Source organism: Siphateles boraxobius, unplaced genomic scaffold (assembly GCF_051911475.1).
Source record: "Siphateles boraxobius isolate OS27281-9 unplaced genomic scaffold, OSU_SipBor_1 41, whole genome shotgun sequence".
In the NCBI taxonomy this organism is placed as follows: Eukaryota; Metazoa; Chordata; class Actinopteri; order Cypriniformes; family Leuciscidae; genus Siphateles; species Siphateles boraxobius.
The window spans coordinates 9,870,028-9,896,455 of record NW_027509042.1 but is presented as its reverse complement, the minus strand read 5'-3'; the positions used below and the strand labels follow the sequence as shown (position 1 = coordinate 9,896,455).

At 39.2% G+C, this 26,428-nt stretch overlaps 1 protein-coding gene across 1 annotated transcript; it reads right to left on the bottom strand.

The window, feature by feature from the left end:
* Nucleotides 1–1,544: 1,544 nt before the first annotated feature.
* Nucleotides 1,545–9,333, bottom strand: synprb (synaptoporin b). Its single transcript, XM_077199942.1, has 5 exons — nucleotides 9,107–9,333; nucleotides 7,402–7,520; nucleotides 3,837–4,035; nucleotides 3,016–3,207; nucleotides 1,545–2,250 (listed from the first exon to the last, which is right to left on the bottom strand). The coding sequence occupies exons 1-5, from the start codon at nucleotides 9,128–9,130 to the stop codon at nucleotides 1,933–1,935; spliced, it is 852 nt and encodes a 283-aa protein (XP_077056057.1). The 5' UTR covers nucleotides 9,131–9,333; the 3' UTR covers nucleotides 1,545–1,932.
* Nucleotides 9,334–26,428: the final 17,095 nt, after the last annotated feature.

Sequence of the window (26,428 nt, the reverse complement as noted above, 5' to 3'; positions counted from 1 at the left end):
ACACCATGACGTATTTTCATTTGCTCAGCTGAGTCTATGATTATCTGAGATCCTGTCCCCTAGAGTAAAACATAAGCGCCACTGCGACATCATGTGTCACCATGTAAGATGATTAAGCCATTATGTAATTAACTGTGTAAGCTCTCTTAGGGCCATTTTAACACTTCTTAACTCGCCTTACAGTGTAATGTTAGTGTGAATTTACGCTATAATTTAGTACAGTATTAATTTACTGTTAAATGTTGTAAAAATACTGGAATATATATTTAGAGCTTGTTTGACACTTGTTAATCAAAATTATATGTGCATTACTGCCTTGCATAATCATATCTCTCTGTTTTCTATCAGGCTCTTTAAATCCCGCTCACTGCACTCTTTTAGTCCAAGGCCTGTAATTGAACAGCTGTAGTGTTTCTCAGTGGTAACCTTTAATTTGGCACAAGCAACATGCCAGTGGCTAAAATCTCATGATCACCTAAAAGCTGCAATTTGGATCCTAGGCAGCTGCAAGCAGTTAGCTTCTCTGCAGTGCTGGATATACTCTGCAGATATAGAGATGTTAACCACATGGCTCTGATAGGGCTCTGACAGGCCAAAAGATCCTAATTGCTCCCTTACACCCCTTCATTAAAAGGCTTAATGGGGAAAACACAGTAGCTTCAGATGTGGATGTTGTCTCTTTTGTAAAAGACGCTGCAAACAAAGAAGAATCACAAGAGAAGCACTGATAGAATAAGATAATTCACTTTTGAGTCTCCAAATGGGATTGTTTCTGTTTGAATGTTCCTTTTTGTCATTTCGACCAAGATTGCTAATTTCAGATTCATTGTTTTTCCAGGAACAAACTGAAATGGTAATGATAGCATTCATTATGGTGAAATACATAAAACAGCCATTTAGAGGGATTAGTATAATTTTATTACTTAATTTTAAGACGCAATCAGTTTCCATATAACATTTGTACAGTTTTAAATCCTATAATAAACTGGAACAACAGAGTGACTTCACTGCATTGGATTTTATCAGACTCTTTAGCATGCATTTCACTGAACACTGTGTGAGGTTAAACAAAATGATTCATTAAAAAAAAGATCTCTGACTGGACCTTCAGGGTTCCATGCAATTCTCTGACTCAAACCATTTGCTTTTTCCAGGCGTCCATTGGTAATTAATCATTATTCATAGCAGAACATTGAAAAACCCCACATATACAAAGTAGCATGGTATTTTGGACATGTTACTGTGATAACACCATGAAACTATCATGATAGTAATGTTATTCTTTAAAGGACCTTGGAGAAGTCGAAAAGTAAACGCCAAAAATAGAATGTTAGAATGTAGGCATACTATGCTAAAAGCCATTCAAATACTGTAGAATTAACACAATTTATCAACAGCCATATATGACACGGTAAAGTCAAATGTAAAATAGGTTATATGTATATATATATATATATATATATCAAGGTAGAACTTTAAGTTCATTGTGACTTTTATACATTTCACAATAGATTCCAACTGGTTTCAAATGATTCCAAATGTTGTAGCTATAGTTTCCAAATGTGTAGGTGCTATTTTTTTTATAACAAATGTTATAGATCAATAAAAAGAGAAACAAGTCAACACTGGCCTTATGAGGAGTCATCAATGGTCTACCTATAATTATAGCCTTATTGTACCAAATGCTACAGTTAAACAATTACAAAAACTATGGTAGATTTTCATTAGGGCAGGTACAAGTTAGAATCAAGACTTAATTATACACTAAACGAATAAATAACAGTATGCGGACTGATCTCTACAAAAATATCACAATTTCTACGTCTCATGATAGAAATATCAAATTCACAATGACAAATAATCTGTGTTATCACTGAGAAAACATCAGAGTTGGCAGTTATTTCTTTCTCTTCACCACAGTCACAGTCTCTCTCACATCTCATTGACAAATATGAGAGGGCCTCTGGATGTGGGACTACCCAGCTGTCCGTACAGCATCGGCAGTCCTAGATTAGTTTGGGGTAGACTGAAGCCTCCGCTTGATAAGTCAAAACTCGCCTGGTTGTAGAGCCTCTGGCCAAAACCAGCTTCAGATTGATCAAAACTGGTTTGACTGTACTGCCTGAAGCTGCCACGTTTCTCAGAGGGAGTTCTGGAGGGATGGCGCTGGGTGGACTTATGCAAACCTGTCTCTTTGTAGGCAAACCAAATATTACCAGCCCAAAGGAAGAAGTTCAAAAAACCAAAGGCCTGGAAGCAGACAAGGGTGAATTAGATAAATGGAATTTAACATTCTCTACTTGTAAATTGCTCATTTTTATAGGAAACGAAAGTTTTCTTAAGTCCTTTAAGACCTGAAGGTTTAAAACGTTTTTAAAAACTTAAAAAAGTCTGAGAGCTATATAGGCTTGACAGACACTAGCAGTTGCTTGGTTGTTGCTAGGGTGTTGTGTGATTGCTAAGGAACTTTGGGTGGTTTCTAGGCTGGTTGTTAGGCGGTTATGGTGTTCTAGTTGGTTACTAAGGCATTCAACAGGATGAAGGACTGTGCCAAATGTTGTGAAGCCTCAATAGTTATAAATGCATGTCAACAATGCACCTTTTAATATAGGTACATTTTTACATCAGATGTAAAGGGTATAAAGTAAAAATGTACACTACCGTTCAAAATTTTGGGGTCGGTAAGGTTTTTAAATGTTTTAAGCAGTTCAAGAAACATTTCCTACTATTATCAATGTTGAAAACGCTGGTGTTGCTTAATATTTTTTTTATGGAAACCTGGATAATTTAATTAACTGAAAGTTCAAAACAACAGCATTTATTTGAAATAGTTATCTTTTGTAACATCATAAATATCTTGACTGTCACTTTCGATCAATTTAATGCATTTTTGCTGAATAAATATTTTAATTTCTTACTGACTCCAAACTTTAGAATTGTAGTGTATATCAATTGCTAAAGAAGATCTTTTATTTTCTCTTTCCAATATTGATACTAAATAAGAAATCTACTCACCACAGACATGTTGAGATTTGTCCAGATGGGCTCCTGCAAGACCTCACATACGTTCTCCTGGGCTCTGCATGCAGACATTAACAACAGGATTTGATGCACATCAGTGGCTGTCTTCACCCCAGACAGAGTTTTAGCCCAGGCAATCGAGCTTACCAGCCACAGGCTAGAGAACACTAGAGTCACCAAGAAGTCCTATGACGATAAAAAAATAAGAAGAGAAAACCGAACGAGGTCTTGGTGATTCAGTTAAAGGAGTAACACACCCAAAAATGAAAACATTCAAAAATAATCGGTGTAATATTAAAAAATATCCGGGCTCTTCCCAGCTTTGTAATTAAATGTTTTTTTTTTAAGTTTTGAAATTCCAAAAAGCGCATCCACCATCATAAAAGTAATCCATACAACTCCAGTGGGTTAATACTATAAGTGCCTTTTGAAATGAAGGAATGGGTGTTTGTAAGCATAATATCCATATTTAAAAGTTGATAAATAATAATCACTGGCTTTTGACCACGTACGTGCGTTCACGAGAGAGTCAAGTTCCAGCGGAAGGGTCACCCTACCGCCGGAACTCAACTCTCTCGTGAACGCGTGTACAGCCATTACCGGAAACCAGTGATTATAGTTGATAAAGTTTTGAATATAGATATTATTCTAACAAAAACCCATCGCTTTGCTTCAGAAGGCATTTATTAATCCACTGGAGTCTTATGGATTACTTTAATGATGGAACTATTGAACTATTCCTTTAAGTTATATTTAGTTTTTCAGCACAGTGTGCACTCAGTCTTTTTCTTACAGAAATTTTTAAATGCACTCACAACTACTGGACCTCTGTTCTTCTCTCTGTATTTGTTCTGGTAGAAGAAATAAACAATTGTGGCCAAAAGGGAATAGAGGAAAGCCAGGACTGACACAGTGACGAAGAACTGTACAGATGAAGCATAATCCCCTTCGAGAAAGAGAATCTCTTTCCTGGTTCCTTCACACAGAGGAGCACTGAAGTGTGCCTGTTGAAGTCTGGGAAGAGAAAACATAGTAATTCACTGCTTTCACAAGTTTCAAGCACAAATAATTGATAGCTTTTTTTGTATAATTCATAAGTCAAGACTGTGACAATGGGGTGCCACTAATGTGTCAAATATCTTCTAAAAATAGTCACTCACAATAGTTTACTTTAGATTTTATAGTGGATAGTGTAAGGACCTAATTCTACCTGTCTACCTTACAGATGCACTCAGTAATTCTCTGTTGTCAATATGACCTTACGCTTAAACTGACACCAACTGGTGTGGATGCAAAATCACGCCAAGGCAATTTCAATTACTGATTTACTCATCAAGCGAAAGTGGCCAAATACTAAGGGTTACTGAGATAAAGCGAATAGCATTTGGCTGGTCATATGTGACCCTGTATGACAAAACCAGTCATATGGGTCATTTTTTTAAATTGAGATTTATACATCACATGAAATCTGAATAAATAAACTTTCTATTGATGTATGGGTTAGGATAGGACAATATTTGGCCGAGATACAACTATTTGAAAATCTGGAATCTGAGGGTGCAAAAAATCGAAACATTGAGAAAATCACCTTTAAAGTTGTCCATTTATGTTCACGATTGTGCTGCATTCACTCACAAAACTAAATGTTTTATACATTTATGGTAGGAAATTTACAAAATATCTTCATGGAACATGACCTTAACTTAATATCCTAAAGATTTTTGGCATAAAAGAAAAATTTATAATTTTGACCCATACCATGTATTGTTGGCTATTCCCACAAATATACCCGTGCGACTTATGACTGGTTTTGTGATCCAGGGTCACATACTGTATATGAATTCAAAATCCCAGTAGTGGGGTAGGTTTTGACAACAGAACTCTTGGTATTTGACATTAACTCGCATAATCTGTGATTGTGTAGTACACGTCCAAGTGAGTTTTATTTGTAGTAGTTATTGAATGCTCGAACAAAAAGTGTTACTTCCCCGGTCTTCCCTACGAGTATTTTTTTTGTGTTTATAAAACTATTGTAAGAAAGAAATCATTCAGTGCATACTTCAATTGTGTAATGTAGGTTGAATTTGTCTGATAATTTAGTAATGATATCTTTGACTTAATGGTAGGGGTAGGCAATTTCGGAAGGGCTAGCAATAGCAAGCTAGCTTTGAAAGCATGAGATCCCACCCACCCTTGAGAGCGTCTACAAAGCCACACCTCCTATATATAAACTCCTATATATCGCAAAAATGTTTTAAAGGGGCTATGTGTAGGTTTTTACTTTAAAAAATCTTTTTCTTTTTAAATGAGTTTTCATTTGTACATTTATGAGCCAACCATATTGTAATAGAAAGAATGACACCTTGACTGTCCACCACGGTTGCCTCTATCAGCCTGTAGGCTCAATTGACCTATGGCTAAGCCACGCCCCCAAACGCGATGAGCCAATCACAGTGCGCATAGCTTACCCATACACTTGGACATTCTCTGCTTCCTCGTCCATTGAAATGCATTGCAGTTCGTCAGTTTTCATTTGTTTTTTCTTGTCATTTTAAGTTTAAAATGGTCAAACGATCCAACTCCGACACTAGGTATCCCAAGAGGCTGGGCGACGCCGGATGTATATTTTTTACCCTTTCCCAAGCCACATCTCAACCGAGATAAGTGTCTGGATTAAGTTATGCGGTAGACCACAACACCAACTAAACATGGATAAATTGGATAAATCTTGTTGTGAATGATTCATGTAAATACTGTAGCACCAAACTAACGGAGAGGTACGCTTGGTAAAGATGGTAAAAAGGCTTGTCCTGGAAACGTATGCAACTTAGACCTGTATTTGATTTTATCATGAACCATTAATTACATATTAAAGCACAATATGTTAGACAACATTCTACCAAAATATATATCTATATAATCTTTCTGTCTCCAAAAATCATCAATTGCCTCCTTTGAAATGTCTCCTAATGTGACAGCTGCCATAGCGCCTGACACCGAATATGTTTGTCCGAGTGAGTGGAGGGGGCGTGGCTTAGCCATAGGTCAATTGTGTGTGGAGGAGTTGGGTCCGAATTGCCGCGAAAATTCACAAAATCTGAAGCCATGCGCGTTCTCGTCTACTTCGGCTTACATCCGTACGGCAGCGGCAATCGCTAGCAGTTTCAAATGGACTCTGTGGATGGAAAGAAGCGACCAGCCTCCAGCACAATCCAGAGACCCGTGGAAACTCCTCGTAAGAAAAAAAAAAGAAAAGAGCCTTATCTAGTGCCGCCAACGAGCGTGCGAACCGAGAACGAGCATGAGACTGGCTGCAGTTTCTCTAAGGGCCACTGGTGTCAGTAACGGTTAGAAATTTCAGAACTTCCGCAATGCTCCTTTAACGCTCGCACAAGGTGGTTTTTTAGGCTTTTCGAAAAGGGAATATTTTGCAAAACTGCAATGGAAAATGCTTTTTGCGCATTTACAGGTCACCTGACATAGATGGCGCGGTATGTTTGAACAGAAGACAAGACATAAAAGACAAAAACAATTATAGGAATATACTGGATTCTAAATAGCAAAGAAATGCCACAATTTTTCAAGACCTTGAAGCATGAGGGAGAAACACCCAGAAACACCTCACATGTGCCGCTCCCATGGATAAGAGCTTTCCTTGACATTAATGCTTGGATAACACGCCTACATCTCCTTCAATTAAAAATAACGGATAGTGCGGTCCGGTGGCTGGGATGCATGTAAAACCATTTTTTGGAATGACTAATCGCGAGAGGAAAGAAATTACATTTTAGTCACATACCATCGGATAATGGAAACGCCGTCATTTCGCAATAGTTTTTTTTTATCGACATTTAGAAAACTTCGCAAAAGTTTTGCGCAAATCTGTAATGGAAACGTGGCTATTGTCTGTCTACAACTCTGCATTGCCTAATGGAATGCGCAGATGACGTGTGATGATTGGACAAACAGTTTTGGTCCTGAGACTTAAGGTATGTAAATGTTTTTATATTTAGACTATTTCTATTGTTGATTGCTACCAGGATGTGAATAAAGTTTGAACCAGTAGCCTATGTGGCGAGCAGGACGAGGTCGAGGGCCGTGGGAGGATGGAGCGAGACCGGTGCGTCTCGCAGGTGTTGCTCATCATTAATCACGGCACCGGCGCCATCCTCCCACAGCCCTCGACCTCGTCCTGTTTGCCACACAGTAGCCTACAACAAAAAGTAGGCTATTTAAAATAAATTACCTATACCTTTAATAAAACCAAATTATTCAAACCAATCGAGATATCAAATTAAATCTTTTTAATACAACTGATAATACATAATTAAAGTGTAACATACATTTTAATACTTATATTGGACAATTAAGAACACTTACCTGAATGGGTAGTTGAAACTGATGCTGATGTTGTTTTGGATTTTGTTTAAACATTCCACTTTAACCATTATCTGGCCAGAGTATCCCCCACATGTTGCAAATGCTAAAACAGCACAAAGCTGTGGGGGGGGAAAAGCTAAATATTAATGAAGTGCCCTGATGAAACAGTATTAGCCAGTATGTGGAGGGGACAAAGATCAGCTCTCTTGATCTCCCCATCTGTATAGAAGCTTTACTTCATCAGACTAAGTCGAGACAAATTAACCTCAGAGAACATTAAAACATTCTGTTTTAATCATCCTCCAGTTTTCTGATTTAAGGTCAATTTAAATGACCTCTCATCCAACTGCTGCACAATTAATCGTGCAAAATTAGACACTGATGCTTTTTAAGTGCACTAACCCCTGCAGTTGCTGTAGACCTGGATGCCAGGCACTAACACATTTGTCTGACACAATTTGAATATTTTTCACAGGTTTTGTATTGTGTTTGGCTTTATGAATGAAATGGTTGGAGGCTTACTAGTTTAAGTGAAAGGGCTTTATTTTCTGTGGACACAGGTGTTAGATAGAATATATCCAAGTCTCCTGCTATTCTCTCTTTCCCCCAATCCCTTCCTCTCTCTTTCTGTTTCCGATACTACAGCAGATGAAAGGATGCGGCTCCTTTCAATTAAGAATTAATGCCTTTACTGTGTATATAAAAATTAAATAGAGTCTGGAATGCTTGAGTGTTTGGGCCTGTGTGTGTCAACAGAAGACAGAGGCACAGTAAGAGAAAGAGAATGGAGGTTTTTTTTAATGTATTATGTTATTTATTTCTCCATACTTAAGTGGCTTAAGGCAACCAAAAACTGTGTGAATATTTAAAAAGTATCACACATACAGACATCCCATATAAAATACAGTAATATCTTTAGAACATGCATACACAGAACAGATGAAGCAAAGAAGAAAAAAAGGTACCTTCTTTGATGAGTCTCAGATGAGACCCAGTGAATTATGCAAAGATTACCCGGGGGTTGCAGCACATTCAGACAATCACACACACACAATCACACACACACACACACACACACACACACACACACACACACACACACACACACACACACACACACACACACACACACGCACACGCACATATATATGCATAAACAGTATGTGCAAATACAAATATGCAATTGTGCTGCATTTATCGTATCACAAATTTATCATTGTAAAGTCTGTCAAAGAGCTGGATGGCATCGATCTTTTGCACATTTCAACAAGAGCAGATTAATTATTCAAGCAAGAGGGACTACAAACAGGGAACCGATGCTGTGACCCCAAAGACCTGCTAATGATTAAACCTGATTTTGGATAGACGTATTTGCATGCTTTAAAGACTATTTTAAGAAAGCAACCATTAGAAACTGCACAAAATACTATCAGAACTTTTATTATACACTTTTCCTTGCTATTGTCAAATTATGAGCAAACCCAATTACATACTGACCAATTTTTTTGTCATAATATATTTCTATTCTGGTAATACTTTAAGAATTCATAAAACAAACTATATATATTTTTTTAGCTAAGTTAGCTATAGTAAGTGACGTTTGAGATAAGTGGTATAATTGTGCCAGTGCGTCTTGTTAAAATACAATTCCTAATGCTTTAAAATGAACCAATACTTGAAGGCTTTAGAGAAATAGAGGTCTTACCGGAGCAAATATGACCATACACATTGATGAAACGGATTAAGCATCAGCCTGTTGTCTGTCTATGAAGGAGTGTTGAGCTCCTCTGCCAGCAAAAACCCAGAGATACTGAGTGAGTGGACACCATGGAGATGCTTCTACAGGGAAACTGTGTGTGTCTGCTCTGTGTCAGAGAAAAGACACACACACACACACACACACACACACACACACACACACACACACACACACACACACACACACACACACACACACACACACACACACACACGATGATATACGCAGACCCCTGGCATATCATATACATGCAGACCTATTGCACACGTATATGTATCCATGCACATATTCTGTATACACTCACACAGTCATTGAAAAATATTAAATCAAGCGCATACTAATCAGTACGTAATCCTTGGTAGATATACTGGCCACATTACAGCCATTACATCAGTTTTTTACATGACAAACATGAATAATTATGAATATAAATAAATCTGCCGCAATAATGGCCCTCTTTTGTCTTTAATTATTGTAAATGATTACATTGGAATCAAGCTTTTTGGTAAATAATTTTTGACAGCATAAGGACTAAATATCTGGGCTGTTATAGTAATGTGAATAATTCAACAGGAGACTTATTAAAATAACATGGAATAAGCTATTTAATCCCAGTGGCAACATTTGTGATAAAAATTATTACTTTATTGAAATATTAATTTAATTAAAGAAAAATAACAAAATTTGTTATTTTTAATTAGTTATTTCTTATTATCGTTTAATTAGTTATCATCTTATTCTTAATTCATTTTAGTATAAAATATTTGTATTAACTTCTCAAGAAGCTATTTTAATGATACAACAAAAGATTATTATTTAAATGTATATATACATATTTTTGATGAATATGCAGTATATACACATCATTGATGAAATGTGGAATGCTTCTCTCATGTTTCACTCCTGTAGCCACCTTGTTTCCTTTCAGCTGTTATAAATGTAAATTATGAATAAAGAACAGTGCCCTGAAAGTAACGAACAAAGCAGGTATTGGCGGCTTCTGAAGATCTGAGGCGAATACTTCCTTTGATCAGTGAAAAGTTCATTTACAGAGTTAAGAGATAATTAAGAGGTAGAAAGAAAGAAAGAAAGAAAGAAAGAAAGTACTCTCAAAACTCTTCACACAGTTATAACCAACTTTAATCTTGGCATAGCAGTTAATTTCACATTCACATTTTAATCATTTGAACTTAAAGGGGACCTATTATGTAGAATTCTCTTTTACCTGGTGTTTGAACATTACAGTTCCCTTTCAGGAACTCGAGCTGCGTGAAAACGCTGATGGAACGCCCCTGTGTGAGTGCGTCATGAAGCACGTATGAAATCAGTCCAATGGCAAGACGGAACGTCATAGGCGGGTGACGTCATCGACCAGGAATCTATGTAACCACCCCAAAACACAAGCGCATCAGCTTCTAAATCTTCAGCAAGCGCTCTGTGTCGGTTCGGGTCCCGCTGCTGCCGGGGCACAGCGAAGGCTTCAATTGTGGGGATCGCAAATGGATCTATCAGCGGGGATTGAGACGGGCTCTGCCTTATCTCAGCCCTTACCTGGTAGATCCAGTGCCTCAGATCCGGGTTCGGAAGCACAGCAAACATCTGTTTATTCTAATATTTCTGGGGCTAAAGAGTATGGTTATGGGGCGATGCCTAAGGCTGAAGAAATGATAGCGAGTCATCTATCTCCAGATACGGCATCGTCTTTTAAGACACCGGCATTGCCCACCAAGCCATTAAGAAACACCTCGGCTTTGGTGGGCAAAGCTTACTCGGCGGCAGGTCAAGCGGCAGCGTGTTTACACACTATGCCAATATTACAAGCTTATCAAGCAGACCTATTAAAAGATGTAAGTGAGGGGGATGAAATTAGCACTGATGTAATTCGAGTATTACGTCAGGCAGCACATCTATCTCTCCGTGCCACCAAAGAGACGGCCAAATCAATGGGCCGTTCTATGGCAGCCCTGGTGGCAACTGAGAGACACTTATGGTTGAACCTATCCAAGATGAAAGTAAAAGAAAAGTATTTTCTCCTGGATGCCCCGCTTTCATCTGCTGGCCTCTTCGGTGACTCAGTAAATTCGGTCATCGAGAGGTTTCAGGAAGAGAAAAAGCAGGCAGCGGCGCTCCAGAAATTTCTCCCCCTCCTTGTTCATGTCTTCGGGGCTGCTGGGCGGGAGCAGCCCCGGCCGCCGAGTAGCTCCTCACACAGGGCGCAACATAAACAGAGTGTTGCGTCTCGTGCTCCTCCTCAGCAAAACTGGGACGAGACGCGGTGCTCTCAGACGGGGTCGACTAGGGGCAGGGCTGATCTGAGGACAGTTATTGTTGCCAAGAAGGCCTCGTCAAAGAAGAAGTCCTGTCGCCAAAAGCGTCAGGATGCTGAGGGTGGTCCCCACCGAGAGGGGAAGGTGTTCGCCGCATTACACGGCGCCCGTTCTCTCTCGGTGCCCTCTGGGGCCCGTTCTGCCAACCCCCCCTGCGTGCCGGGGCTAAGACGGTCCCAGCGAGCGCTTTCCTGAGGGACGCTCGCCCACTTTGAGGAGTGGTCTAGAGCGGTCAGACCAGTTGTACCCTGCCGGTGCGCCGTTACAGGGCACTGTGTCTGCCACTCAAAATATTTCAGAGGCCAGTCTCGAGAGACTGGTACCCTTAGTAGAATTTTTGGCAGAGTGGAAAAGCCTTCCAAATGTATCTCAATGGGTCCTGCAGACTATCGAGAAGGGGTACGTGATTCAGTTCAGATCATGCCCGCCTCGCTTCAGAGGGGTTCTGCCCACAGTGGTGGGCCCCGAGCAGGTTCTGGTTATGGAACAAGAGGTGAAAACACTTCTGTTGTAGGAGGCTATAGAACGAGTTCTTCCTCCCAGCAGCGAGTCAGGTCATTACAGCAGATATTACATCGTTCCAAAGAGGGATGGGGGGTTACGTCCAATTTTAGATCTGCGCCCGTTAAATCGCTCAGTAGGGAAGCTCAAATTCAAAATGCTCACTCTCAAGCTAATCATGTCACAAATCAGGTCCGAGGACTTGTTTGTCACGATAGATCTAAAGGACGCATACTTCCATATTTCCATCCTTCCACAACACAGGAAGTTCCTGAGGTTCGCTTTCGAAGCGTACCAATATCGGGTTCTTCCGTTCGGCCTAGCACTGTCTCCCCGAACTTTCACGAAATGCAAGGATGCAGCTCTGGCTCCGCTGCGACTCCAGGGCATCCGCATTTTAAATTATATCGACGATTGGTTGATTCTAGCTCAATCGGAGCATCAGGCGATTCGGCATCGAGATGTCGTGCTCGCCCATATCAAGAAGTTGGGGTCGAGGCTCAACGCCAAGAAGAGTGTGCTTTCTCCAGTACAGAGGACCACTTTTCTGGGTGTGGTTTGGGATTCGACGACGATGCAGGCACGTCTGTCTCCTGCTCGTATAGCTTCGATTCTCTTAGCCGTCAAACAGGCAAAGCTAGGCCAGTCACTTACTGTAAAAGAATATCAGAGAATTCTGGGTCTGATGGCAGCAGCATCCAAGGTTATACCTTGCGGCCTGCTGTACATGAGACCACTGCAGTGGTGGCTCAGGGCCAAGGGGTTCTCCCCGAGGGGAAACCTGCTCCACATGATCATGGTCACGCGACGGTGTCTTCGCGCCCTAGCTATGTGGAAAAAACCTTGGTTCCTGTCCCAAGGGCCTGTGTTGGGGGCTCCGTGTCGTCGTGTAACACTAACGACGGATGCCTCTCTCACAGGCTGGGGGGCGAACATGAGTGGTCGCCCAGCTCAGGGTCCGTGGCAGGACCATCATCTTCAAATGCTGGCAGTGTTTCAGGCTCTGAAACACCTCCTCCCAGACCTCAGAGGTCATCATGTTCTTGTTCTGTCAGACAACACATCGGTGGTCTCTCACATAAACCATCAGGGGGGTCTGCGTTCGTGCCCGTTATATAAGCTGGCTCACCAGATCCTTCTATGGTCCCAGGGGAAGCTTCTTTCATTAAGGGCGATTTACATCCTGGGGTATTTAAATCAGGGGGCAAACATCCTGTCGAGGCAGGGGCCGAGGCCCGGGGAGTGGAGACTCCATCCCGAGGTGGTGGAGCTCCTGTGGATACATTTCGGTCATGCCGAGGTAGACCTATTTGCATCCAGGGAAACATCACACTGCCCACTGTGGTTCTCCCTAAGTCAGCCCCTCTGGGGTTGGACGCGATGGTGCAGGAGTGGCCAAGGTCACGCCTGTACGCATTTTCCCCGATTGCTCTGCTACCAGGAGTTCTGGAAAGGGTTTGCCGGGACGGGGTCAGTTTACTGTTGGTAGCCCCGTACTGGCCGGCCCAAGTTTGGTTTGCGGACCTCATTTCTCTCCTCGACGGCTCTCCTCTGGAGTTTCCGATCAGGAGGGACCTTCTCTCTCATGCGAGTGGGCTGATCCTTCACCCCCGCCCAGAACTATGGAGATTGTGGGCTTGGCCTCTGAGGGGGCCCAGCTCATAGAATCTGGTCTCTCGACTGAGGTCGTGGAGACCATCCTCCACTCCAGAGCTCCGGCCACTAGGAAATTATATGCCTTGAGGTGGAAGATGTTCACCTCTTGGTGTGGGGAACACCAGTTGGACCCAGTTAACTCCTCGGTGGGTGCAGTGCTGGAATTCCTTCAGGAGCGTTTCTCCACAGGGTTATCCCACTCCACACTGAAGGTGTACGTGGCGGCCTTATCTTCTTACCACGTCCCTTTAAGTGGAGCATCTCTAGGGAGACACCCACTTATAACTCGTTTCCTTCGTGGCACTCTGAGGCTGAGGCCAGCAGTTCGCACGAGGGTGCCAACTTGGGACCTTGCGGTTGTTCTAGAAGGTCTCTCTCTAGCACCGTTCGAGCCCATTGAAGAAGTTTCTGAGAAATTCGTTACTCTAAAAACTATCTTTCTTCTTGCTATCTCTTCATTAAGAGAATAGGAGACATTCAAGCTCTATCGGTCTCTCCCTCGTGCTTGGAATTTTCACCCGGCATGGCTTTCCTCCTCCCTAGACAGGGGTATGTTCCCAAGGTTCCAACAAATGTTGTCAGGCCTAATGTACTGCAGGCTTTTTGTCCTCCTCCCTTTTTGACGTCGGACCAAGAGAAACTAAATCTGCTCTGCCCAGTTAGGGCTCTAGATGCTTACGTCCACAGAGCTGCCCTGTGGAGAAAATGTGAACAATTGTTTGTTTGTTTTGGACCCCCTAGGAAGGGCTGTCCTGCATCTAAGCAGAGGTTGAGCAAGTGGGTGGTCTAGGCCATCTCACTTGCCTATGAGTCTGCCGGGCAGCCTTCTCCTTTGGCTGTCCGGGCTCATTGAACCAGGAGTATGGCTGCTTCTAAGGCTATTTTGTCAGGGGTATCAATTCAGGACGTTTGCGATGCGGCAGGCTGGTCCTCACCGCACGCATTCGAAAAGTTTTACCCTCTTGACTTCAGCTCCACTCCAGGGGCGCAGGTGCTTTCGTCCGAATGTGCGCCCTGACTACACACGACGGACACTTGCTTGTATGGCGACGTTGGTATTAGCGTTCCCACAGCGTTTTCACGCAGCTCGAGTTCCTGAAAGGGAACGTCTCTGGTTACATATGTAACCTTAGTTCCCTGAAGGGAACGAGACGCTGCGTGTCTGTGCCATACTCCCAGCATGCCCGTGAGCACTTGCTTCAGTCTTATCAGAATCTGATGCGCTTGTGTTTTGGGGTGCTTATATAGTTTCCTGGTCGATGACGTCACCCGCCTATGACGTTCCGTCTCGCCATTGGACTGATTTCATACGTGCTTCATGACGCACTGACGCAGGGGCGTTCCCACAGCGTTTTCACGCAGCGTCTCGGTCCCTTCAGGGAACTACGGTTACATACGTAACCAGAGACGTTTTTTTTTTTTTTTTTTACAATTGCTAACAAGCGTTTTCCAATACTTCAAGTACTTTTTCTAAACTCTTAACACAGCAACACACCTACATCACACAATTGGCCAAATAGTTAATTTTCTGTCCAAAACCACATTTTGTTAAATAAATACAAACTCTACATTTCAAAATGCTAAAAAACTTTTTCTACATCTATCAAAAAACATCCAATCCGACTCAAAATCGAATATTTACCTATTTCCATGGCAGATATAAGGGCGAAAAACATCCTGATCCAACTACTTCCTCCTACAAATATTCCTCTTCCTCGCCCATTATTGTTCTCTCTCTCTGCTCCTCTGAGTTGTTCAACTCCACATTGAACAAAACCAATTAGTGTATGTCCAAAAGAACACCTGACTACCACCAATTTCTCAATATTTCAGTGATCTGTTACCAAAAAATGCTTATCAGTTGTTTCAGTATTTTTATGTAATATATTTTATTAGTACTTTTGAGCTGTTGTTGTTAAAGTAGAGGCTTTTTATACTATATTTAAGGTTTGGAACATTAGGTCTTAATTTCTTACATGCTATGTTAAAACTTTTGTAAATAAAACTAAAAATATCCATGTTTGTGGTATTGGGTATGCTTATATGTAAAGAATTTAAGCATTTTAGAAATGCGTTAAGTGAATAATACTGGGTGAAAACAACATGAATTGTGTTAATGGTATTGTCACATCAGACATATGTTGTTCTAATTGTGTTTACAGTTTTGAAAATGTGACTATATTTGGACAAAAGAATGTCAGCAGTTGTAAAAAACTGCAATACACAGACCTAATATACACATGCGATTTCTTTACTTGTTTACCTTCACAGACATAACCAACTGTGTTTATGTGAACTTTGTGTGTATTTGACAGTTTAGTTTAAAACTCACGGGACACGCCGTCTGACATCCTGCTTTCTGTGTGCATGCTTGTGTGCTCAGAAAACCATTTATCAGAAGTATAGAGTGATAAAAAAGGCATAAACTTTCATGACGATGAAGAACTGTCACATGAGCGGGTCAAAACCAAACAGATGTTTAATTTTTGGCAGAGTATCTGAGGTTTTAAGGATCCGCCCTCAGCAGCTCAATTGCATTTAAAATAAATGTACAAAAAAACACTCTACTCAGGGATTTTTCCTTCTACTCAAAAATGTGGCATTTACTACATGGGACAATAAATGAGCTGTGGGGTATTTTGAGCTGACACATCCTGGGGACACCTGAGACTTGGCATAGGCCTACATCTTGTAAAGACGGCCATAATAGGTCCCCTTCAAGTTTTACAGTTTTGAAAAAAGTATGTAAACGTGTACAAAATGTTGTGTAGGTGCATAGAGTGTTAGTGGTAGTTTTACATTCAAATGAATGTAAAGTGAAATATGTAGTCAGTAAACACATTTTAAGCTAAAGCAATGATAAATAATGCTCAGTTTAGCCCAAATAGACTGATGTTGTGCTCACTGCCCACAAGTGTTAAGTTTTTAAAAAGTGACCTTAGCGATTGTAAAAAACAAAACAAAAAACTGTATTTTGTTATACAATGCTGCCATCTGCTGTTATAAACTGTCTCCTGCATGATCTTCCATCAAACATTTAGAATCTCTAGTTGTTATTTGAATTTATTTATATATTTACTTTTATTCCTAATTCTTGTTTTTTTATTGCACAAACAGGCTTCAGTTATGGGCTAACATAGAACTCCCCAAACCCTTGGGTAGCTTCTTTGTGCTTTACTTACAACAAGCGCCTCTTGAATCTTATGTTGCCGTTACTTTAATTCTCCACTAGGAGGGCTGTTGTGTTAGAAATGCATTTAAAGTAAAGATTCAACTCCACTCAGCCAAACAGATTTGATGTAGGCTACCTTTTTGCTGTGCCCTACACGAACACGCCAACACTGACAGGCGAGGATTTCTGTTTCCCCTCAGAGAGTTTAGTAAACAGTCATTTTATAGCCACAAGTATCACAAAAACTAACTATTTAACTATTTTAAGACCTGAGCTAAATATGATTCCCCTCTTATGTGGTCAGCTTTTGCTAAAAGCTACAGGATTACCTCCCTGGTGTTTATTTTTAATGGAACATAGTGACAGCTCTATTAATGAAGTAAGTAAGTGTGTGTGTGTGTGTGTGTGTGTGTGTGTGTGTGTGTGTGTGTGTGTGTGTGTGTGTGTGTGTGTGTGTGTGTGTGTGTGTGTGTGTGTGTGTGTGTGTGTGTGTGTGTGAGGGGTAGGCTTGACTTGTAAAGCCTACATTATGGTGAAAAAATGTCCGCACAAAAAATGGCAATATCCAAAATCATGTGAGGAAATTTTTTGGTCCCCATGAGAAAAACAGCTCATAAATTATACCTTAGTGATGTTTCTTGAAAATGTAAAAATGCAGAACGTTTTGTGTGATGGGTATGGTAAGGAGATAGAATATACAGTTTGTACAGTTAAAAAATTATGTCTACGGAAAGTACCCATAAAACGTGAAAACACAACGTGTGTGTGTGTGTGTGTGTGTGTGTGTGTGTGTGTGTGTGTGTGTGTGTGTGTGTGTGTGTGTGTGTGTGTGTGTGTGTGTGTGTGTCAAAAACATTATTAAATGGCCCCAATTATGAAGTTATTTCTCAATTGTCTTGTTCTCAATCTTATTTTTTTCTGCTCAATCTCTCTCTTTGGCTCATTGCTTTAGATCTATCATATGCAGGATCCACTCAAAGCTAATTTAATTCTGGCTTCCTATCAGCTCTCTGTTCACATACAGAGGGATATTTGCATTAGGGCAGACAAAAAAATATATGTCTCAGAATGGAGCCAATGAAGCATTCAACATTTGGCAAGAAAACCCCTTAGCTACTGGGGAGAAACAGAACTAAATAATGATCTACATGTGGTTAGAGTAAAAAGATTAAGCTGAAACAGCTCACACGTGAGAAATTCTACAACACAGTGAAGAAAAATGCTTTCCTTTTAATATTCCTATGAAATAATAACATGGCGGGCCTATGCGTAATTGATTTTGCTTGTACTGAATATCAGAGAAGAAAAATGAATACATTTATAACAGAAAAATAATCTCAGAGTGCCTAATTACAGGTGTCATAATATACAGCGAACAAAGGGGTTTGATTGCGTTGCTGTAAGGAGAAAATTGCAGGTAATTTTACAGATTTCACATGTATGCAATACTGCACTGTTCAATGAATCAAAGCACTTGGTGTCTTTAAGCATGTCAGCTGTATTAATATTTTATAAGGTGGGTGATACACCACGATTGAGTAATGGGTAAAGAGTGATACATTTCTTTGTTTATAATTGACTGAATAGCAGTAATAGCTGATCCCTGTATGCTCATCTAAACCCTTTAGATCGTCTTGTGTTATACAAACACTTGTGTATATTCTGGCTTATGTCTCGAAATAAGGAAGGAGTTGGTGTTTCCCAGTGGATGGCAGGTCTGAAGCTCTGACAGCACTGAGTCTTTCATTACGCCTGAAGTGCTGCTGCTCTTCACTGCATATTTAATGACTCTTTTTCTGTTTTTTTCTTCTCTCCTGTTCCTGTCTAGTGTAGGTACAAGAGGGAGAAGAAAGAAAAAGACTGATTACTCATTGTTAAATAACGAGAAAACAATGCATGTTTCACTGCAATTAAACTGATCTAAACCAGTGTTTCTAAACCTTATGTCTAAGGCACAGTCCCATCAGTAAGGCCTTTCCATCAACACCAAACCAGATATGTGCTTTTTTTTTTTACAAATTGCACTTTGGATTCTACCTGGAAAAAGTACACAATCCGGGTATCTTTGGAATACTCATTTCAACATACTATAATTTGGAACACTAATTTCTAATTTCGAATACTATTTAGGCCGGATATGTGAATTGGGACGCAGTAAGTGTGAATTGCTTCAATTTTAAAGAAGCTAGCCTACTTGATGAATCTATTTTTCTCCCAATGTTTTCAGTTAATTGAGTGAATATTGTAAATGGGCACTTTAATCATATTGGTGATAATGCTAAATAATATAAAGAATAAAACAGGCTGGGATCTCGTCGATCTATTATTGTTCTCCCAATGTTTTCAGTTAAATGAGTGAATATTGTAAATGGGCACTTTAATCATATTGGTGATAATGCTAAATAATATAAAGAATAAAACAGGCTGGGATCGTGTCGATCTATTATTTTCTCCTATTTAAAGGGTACATAAACACTAAAACAACTTTTTTTAGTTAATGATCTGTAAGAATGGAGCTTCATAAATGCTGTTCATTGATTCGAGTTCATTTTTTGACATTTGGGTTTAAAGTGTTTTAATTCTACAATGTATGGTGTAAAAACGTCTGAGTGCTGCCCTCTTCAGGTTGAACGGTGGCTACTGCAGTTGAATTTTCCTATTGGATGTTGTGGTACCCTCTGACGTCAGAGGGCACCAGCTAACCACGCCCTTGCCTACAGAGAGATGCGCCTCAGGTGCTTTAATAACAAACTAAATGAATGCTCTGCTAGTTAACTTGAGATGTTTGATTTAACGTTATTTGTATTAGGTACATCTGTGCCTCGAATTGTTTCAAAAAGTAGTGTCGACAATATCGACCCTGAGAAAAAGTGGTGGGAACATGTCCCACCCGTCCCACCCATCCCTCTCCCGCAGATTACGCCTATTCTGTTCACACCACAGGGGTTCGATAAAAATGCGGAAGTTAGTCCTGAAAATGTACTAGTGCAAGTTCTGTTATATAATGCGCAAGTCACACTCAAATAATAGAACTGGGTGAATGTAACTGTAAGCTCTCAAATACAGGACAATTGTCAAAGGTCAACTGTCCATTGTCAATAGTGTAGTGATGTATAAAGCACCGCTCAAACAGAAGTCCCTTTCAAACCAAGCAACTTTCTGGTGGTCAACACAGCAATTTCTTAAACTTTAACACGAGCAAAATCTGTTTGTGGAACTTTTTTTGCATTGGAATGGGAAACTTAATGGGAAACTCGCGATCATGCAAATTCCTATCAAAATGACTGGATTTAGCTCACAAAATAATTAAAAAATAGTTTCTCTGAACTCCTCTTACAGCAGGGCGCGATTGCTAATGAGAGACATCAGCGCCACACGCAAGTCCCGCGGATATAAAGGAATAAGGACATTTCATTCTACCGAACTACCCGCAAGTGCTGAATTACTATTCATAAGGGTCAGTTTATTTGACGAATTAAACTTGTAGGGTAATACAACAAAGTTTCACTTAGTCTACACTATCATACTAAACTGCACTTGAGTATGTTGAAAGTTATGCTATTCTATGTGTTAGTTTGTTGGCTATACGAGACTAGCAGATCAACATTAGAATACTTATCATATTCTAACATTTCATCATGTTGCTCTATAACATTAATTCGTTGTATATTTGCTCACTTGTCTAATAAAGTAGCTACATGCAAGAGCGGCGTCTCTGTCAAAGTCCAAGTTTGTCCCGGAGCTCACGGCATCTCGAAAATCCCACGCTGATATTGATCCTCGTTTTATTTCTACTTTTGTCCCAAAGTCTGCTTCCCATGGTCAATAATGTTTGAACGAAACAACAATAGTGTGAGCGGGCCGCTTGACGTAACGGACTTGTCCACGTCTGTCGCCATGGTTACTATGGCAGTACAAGGAAACCAGGAATAACACGGATATTACGTCATTGACAAGTGACAAGGGACGGGAACTATTTAAAAGTGTGAATTTCTCTGAATTTACAAATTCTTGGAAACAATTAGGATACACAATTGAAAGAAATATATAACACTGTGCATTGCAAGTGGATTTTAGATATTTTGATACAAAATTCTTACATATTGTACCTTTAAGTGCTCTCTGGTTGAGAATCACAGGTCATTCTGGAGTGATTTAATCATCATCATTCTTCTTAATTTGCTCTAATAATGGAGATTGAATGAGGTGAGTGCTAAGATGAGACTCACCTTAGAATGAGAGAACTTGACAGTGCAGATGTAGTCTTTGGTGTCAGTGCTGTTCTGCATGGTGTTGTAAAAGATTAAGGACCAGTGCATTAAATAGCTCTATATTTAGAAATAATGGTCCCTTTAAACCCGGCTCTGTTCTAGAAAGGGGTACAGAGAAGTAAATGGCAGACGCCTGCAGCATGCATGTAAAGATGGTCTCAGTGTAGTCTTTGATGAACCGTACACATCTGAAAGATGACTGAAGTACAAGTGATGAGTTGTTGTGAGTAGATCTTCTGATCGATAATATCTGAGGACCTATATTTATATGATTATAGATCTAAAAGTCTGCACAGACGTACATGAAGGTGCCTTCATTATACTTGTACACACGTTTCCTTTTTCATCAGATTGTTTTCTTATGAACATGGAAAGAAAACATGCCGAAAAGGGAGAAAAAGACAGAGAGACTTGGAGTGTTTTAATATTTTATAGAGCTTTTCGACTATGTCTGTAAGCACTCAAACTCAGCCTTAAACCACTGAGATGTTACACATCTAGTAATTTTCCCATGACTCTGCCTTGTATTTTCACATTCTGAGTCTGAACAGACACACACACCACATACATTGCTCAATAATGGTGAAGAAGAAAGGCTGGGCTTTTTTAGATGTCCTATATACTTCATGACATTAGAGGTTTTTGAGTTAAAGAAAACATGAAATGGCTTGACGAGTGCAGATTTCTTTCTCGTATTGATGTATTTTTCCTATTGAAAATGGAAGATATGGGCAGGGCACAGATGAAAAATAGCCAATAGGTTTACTTGCTATTAGGTTGCTATTTGTTAGTTAAGTAATATTCGGGAAGGGAATATTCTAATTTTAGAGAGCACTTTATTGGACAAAAATTTGTAAGTGCAAGATGACATCATCAATATTTTTCTGCAGTGAAAACTGACTTATTCAAGAGACTGTAACATCTTTGACAATCTATTTGTCAATACATGTGCATATGTTCACTGTTTTAAATCCATCATCTGGGGTGGGGTGGGGGGTAGGCTACTTGATGAATATGCAAATGCTGGTTGTTCAATTGATTGATTACCAGAACAGTGCACCTCTCCTCCACTCCCCCATCCCCTCTCTGTTGTTTCATTTCAGATCAGTCTAATTGCCTTACACAGAGCGAGTAAACAATGTTTATAAGAAGATGTTTGTAGAATGAACGTGTCTAGCATGTCTGAATCTTGTACACAGATGTGTTTAGACTTCGGAAATTTGTTTATTTTTGTAAGGGCAGAAATAGGGAATACAGCCTTAATATCAAATATCTTATTAAAATAAATGATTTTTTAAATAATGTAATGAATTACCCATATCTGTTACAGTCTAAAAAAGCATATTTTCACTGAATGATCAGAGTTACTGTATGTTTCTTCATGACTGGGACCTTTTTATTCGTTAACTGTTTACTGTTTATTCATATATTTATTTTAAACTGAACATTATTATTTATTTATTAAAAGTTTCCAACTTAAAGGGATAGTTCACCCAAAAATGAAAGTTTTGTCATTAATTACTCTGCCTCATGTCATTTCAAACCCGTAAGACTTTCGTTTATCTTCGGAACACAAATGAAGAATTTTTTGCTGAAATCTGAGGGCTTTCTGTCCCTCTATTGACAGCTACGCAACTGGCACTTTTAAGTTCATTAAGAGATTGTAAAACTAATCTATATGAATTGAGCGGTCCAAATTTTCTGGAGAGACTCAATCGGTTTATATGATGAACAGATTTAATTTAGGCTTTAATTCACATATAAACATTGATCAGCAAACATAAACAGAAGCTCAACCGAAACTTGCGGAAGCTCAAACATGAGGGTGAGTAATTAATGAAAGAAAATAAATTTTTGGGTGATCTAACCCTTTAAGAGTAAAAATTACAAGGTTTTATTTAGCATGGAAGGGATTGCTTGATACAGTTCAAAGCTAATAAATCTCTTGTTTGGTTTGAAATAAAAGAGAAATTGAATTTTGAGTGGCATGAGGGTGGATAGATGATGGAACATGTCACTGTGAATGAGTGATTACCCACAATAATCATGTAACTTATTTATAAAAGATAATTTATTCATATATTTATATATATATATATTTATATATATATATATTAGAAGTCATATTCAACATCCACTTGCCACAAAAATCTGATGGGTCATGTGCCTCTTCGCCTTCGGTTTGATTTGGCATGACACTTCTGAATGCTCAGCATTATTTTATGTATAGAGAGCAAGAGGAGGGAAGGGGACTGATAAATCCTGAAAATACAGAAATTATGGAACTTAAGGTATTAAAGTCAAATTAGACTGCAGGGAAAAAGAAAAGGAGAGATGACGAGAAAATGGCAGCGCCAGCTCAAATCATTCAATGAATAACCCATTTATTAAAACAAGATATGAAGAGAATGAAATTAACTGCTTCTGCCTCTGATTTGAATTAATCACTGACATATTGTCAAATTGTAATATCTATTATGAAAAGATGTCACATGGACATACCAAATAAATAAAAAAAACATTACACACTCTTTGACTTTATATTTATTACTGTACATGCAGACAGGATGTGGTTTTCAAAATGTTTAATGCATTAGATAAGTCAATATAACGGGATAGCACAAGCTAACCTTACTAATATAATATAAATGCTAAAGAATTCAAAACATCACCATAAATTGTTTATTCTTCAGCCTCCAAGCCAAAAACACTGTAAGGCAATATTAGCTTTACCATGCAACTTCAACTCCAACCTACAGAGAAATTGGCGAAACATACATTGAAGATGAAGTAAAGCAGGGCAGAGAGAAACTCAATCAATTATTGATGGTTAAGATGCAGAGAGAGTTCTGCTGCAGATGGAGCAAGGGTGGGTGTTAGGGGGATCGGGAGAACCATTTGTGCCAACATCCATCGAAAAAACCTGAACCGGAAGTGCTAATTCTTTGGTTTGAGATCTATTAAAAATACAGTGACAAATGTTGGGGAAACTAAAATATTTGTCTTCTAGCATTAGCTAAAAATAAATGTATTAGTATTTACAGTATTTGCTGAGCTGGTGATTGTTTGGGTAGGAAAAATAAAGGGAGTTGTTGTGTGTACTTCAGGTATAATTGCTTTTTTTTTGCAGCAAGATATTTTCATATTGGTTAGGTTCATCGCCACATTCAAGGAGTGAGATTATTCTGAAATAAACCAAGCACTTAGCTATATTTAGCAAATGCGTGAACATGCAGACGTGTTTTTGGAGAGCACCACTTTTACTGAACATCTGGTGTGATAGTCTGAACCCTTGGGACTTTGTATTTATAGTCTTAACTGCTAATTCTCCGGCAAGCCCTGTAAAACAATGTGCATGTTACTTTTGAAGGGCCGGGGTATTTCTGTTTTGTCAATTTTTATGTTAGGATATATTCTTTCCCTTTTTCCTCCATTTTCAGAAGTCTCTCTAAATTATTATGCAACGCAGTACAATAGCTTTAATTGTGATTTCATCGAGGGTGAATAATGCTGATGAATGATTAAAATGCATCCAACATGACTGGAGTACATTTCTCATATCCATCAGAAAAATTCACACAAGCCTTGGGATATGTGGCTATAAGAATGCACATAGTCACGGACTAATTCTTGTCCCAGGACTATGTATGAAGATGAAATTTATCATTGTCACGAGACTATCATGAGTCGCGACTCGGGAGAATGCAAGTCAATAATGTTAAAAAATAATATGCTGTCACAAAATTGAAATATGTATTTGTTTTTTAACAGATCCTAAATCTTTTACCGTGAATGTTATTCGACATGTCATATAGTTGAGAAAGAGCAAGCCTCGCATAAGGGAGGGGCTTGTCATAAATCTGACTGTCCTTTTATCAGCTGCCACTATAATTTATCCAATTTTCTTTCTTTGTGTCTGCTGTTTATTGATTTTGTCTCTGGCTACAATTGGAAACACCTTATGTTGTGGTTTTGTTTAGACTAAGCACTCCTTGAATTGCTGCTCCTTCAGAAATGCCCCCAAAACGACCTTAAGACATGCTACTTTAAGAAGGAAAACTACAAACAAAACCCCCTTACCACCCATGTGGCCTTGAGTCAATCACTTAACCTCAGGTCACTCCAAAGGGACTGTTGCCATAGTAAGGGAAGTCACATTTGATAGAAAAGCTTCTGCTAAAAATGGCAAACAGCTTGTGAGGACTATATGTCTTTCTGTGGAGTGAGTCTAAGTTTTCCATTTTTAGCCAACTGTACACAAACTGCTGGAGGATGTCATATCTACTAAATATTAATGTCACAGTTATGTTCAGTATTTGTTTTCTGTCTTTGCTTTCTCCCTGCCGGTGTGTTTCCGTATTGGTTACCTTGATTACTGATTTGATTAGTCATTCTGTTCAGCTGTGTCCTTATTAGTTCCCTTTGTTTGTTCCTAGTATTTAAAGCCTCGTGTTTCATTTGAGTTTTGTCCCGTCTCGTCAGGGTATCACGGTTGTTACCTTGCCTGCTTTCTGTTTCGTGTTGTGGATTATTCATTAAAGATTTTTTGATCATATCATCTTCGTCATGTGTGATCAACGACCCTTCATGACAGTTAAAGAGCTACACAGATTTTTTTCCTTTTTTTTGTTGATAGAATAACCAGTAAATCTTTCAGGAGCTTCTTCTATATGACCTTTAAAATCCTTTTCATTGGTGTAACTAACACGGTCACCAGCTAGTCACCACCTCCTCACTACATTTCCCATCATCCTCCCTGGCCCTCACCTGCATGCACTTCCCAATCACAGAGATCGCTGTCACCTGTCACCAATCTTCACTGATCATCTTCCAGCACTATATAACTGTTCCCACTGCAGTTCACCATTGTCTGGGCTCTACATTACTAAACATGAACTAAGAAATAACAATACATCTACAGCATTTAATATTATTAGTTAATGTTAATTTCAACATTTACAAATACATTATTAAAATCAAAAGTTGTAATTGTTAACATTAGTTATAATGCACTGTTAACTAACATGAACAAACTACCCCTAACTAATTTTAACAAAGATTAATACATACTGTAATAAATGTATTGCTCATTGTTAGTTCGTGTTAGTTAACACATTAACTAATGTTAACAAATGAGATCGAAGTGTAAAGTGTTACCATACATAGACTAAGTTTTATGGTTTACGGAGATTCAAATAATTATATAAATAGTTCAAATATTTGATAATGACTGCCATTTGTAGCCTAACTGTTTTTAGACTAAAAAACAGTTCAATGACGCAAACATACATGTAATTCGAAATATATCATATGGTGATGTGGTAGGCTATTGTAATATGGC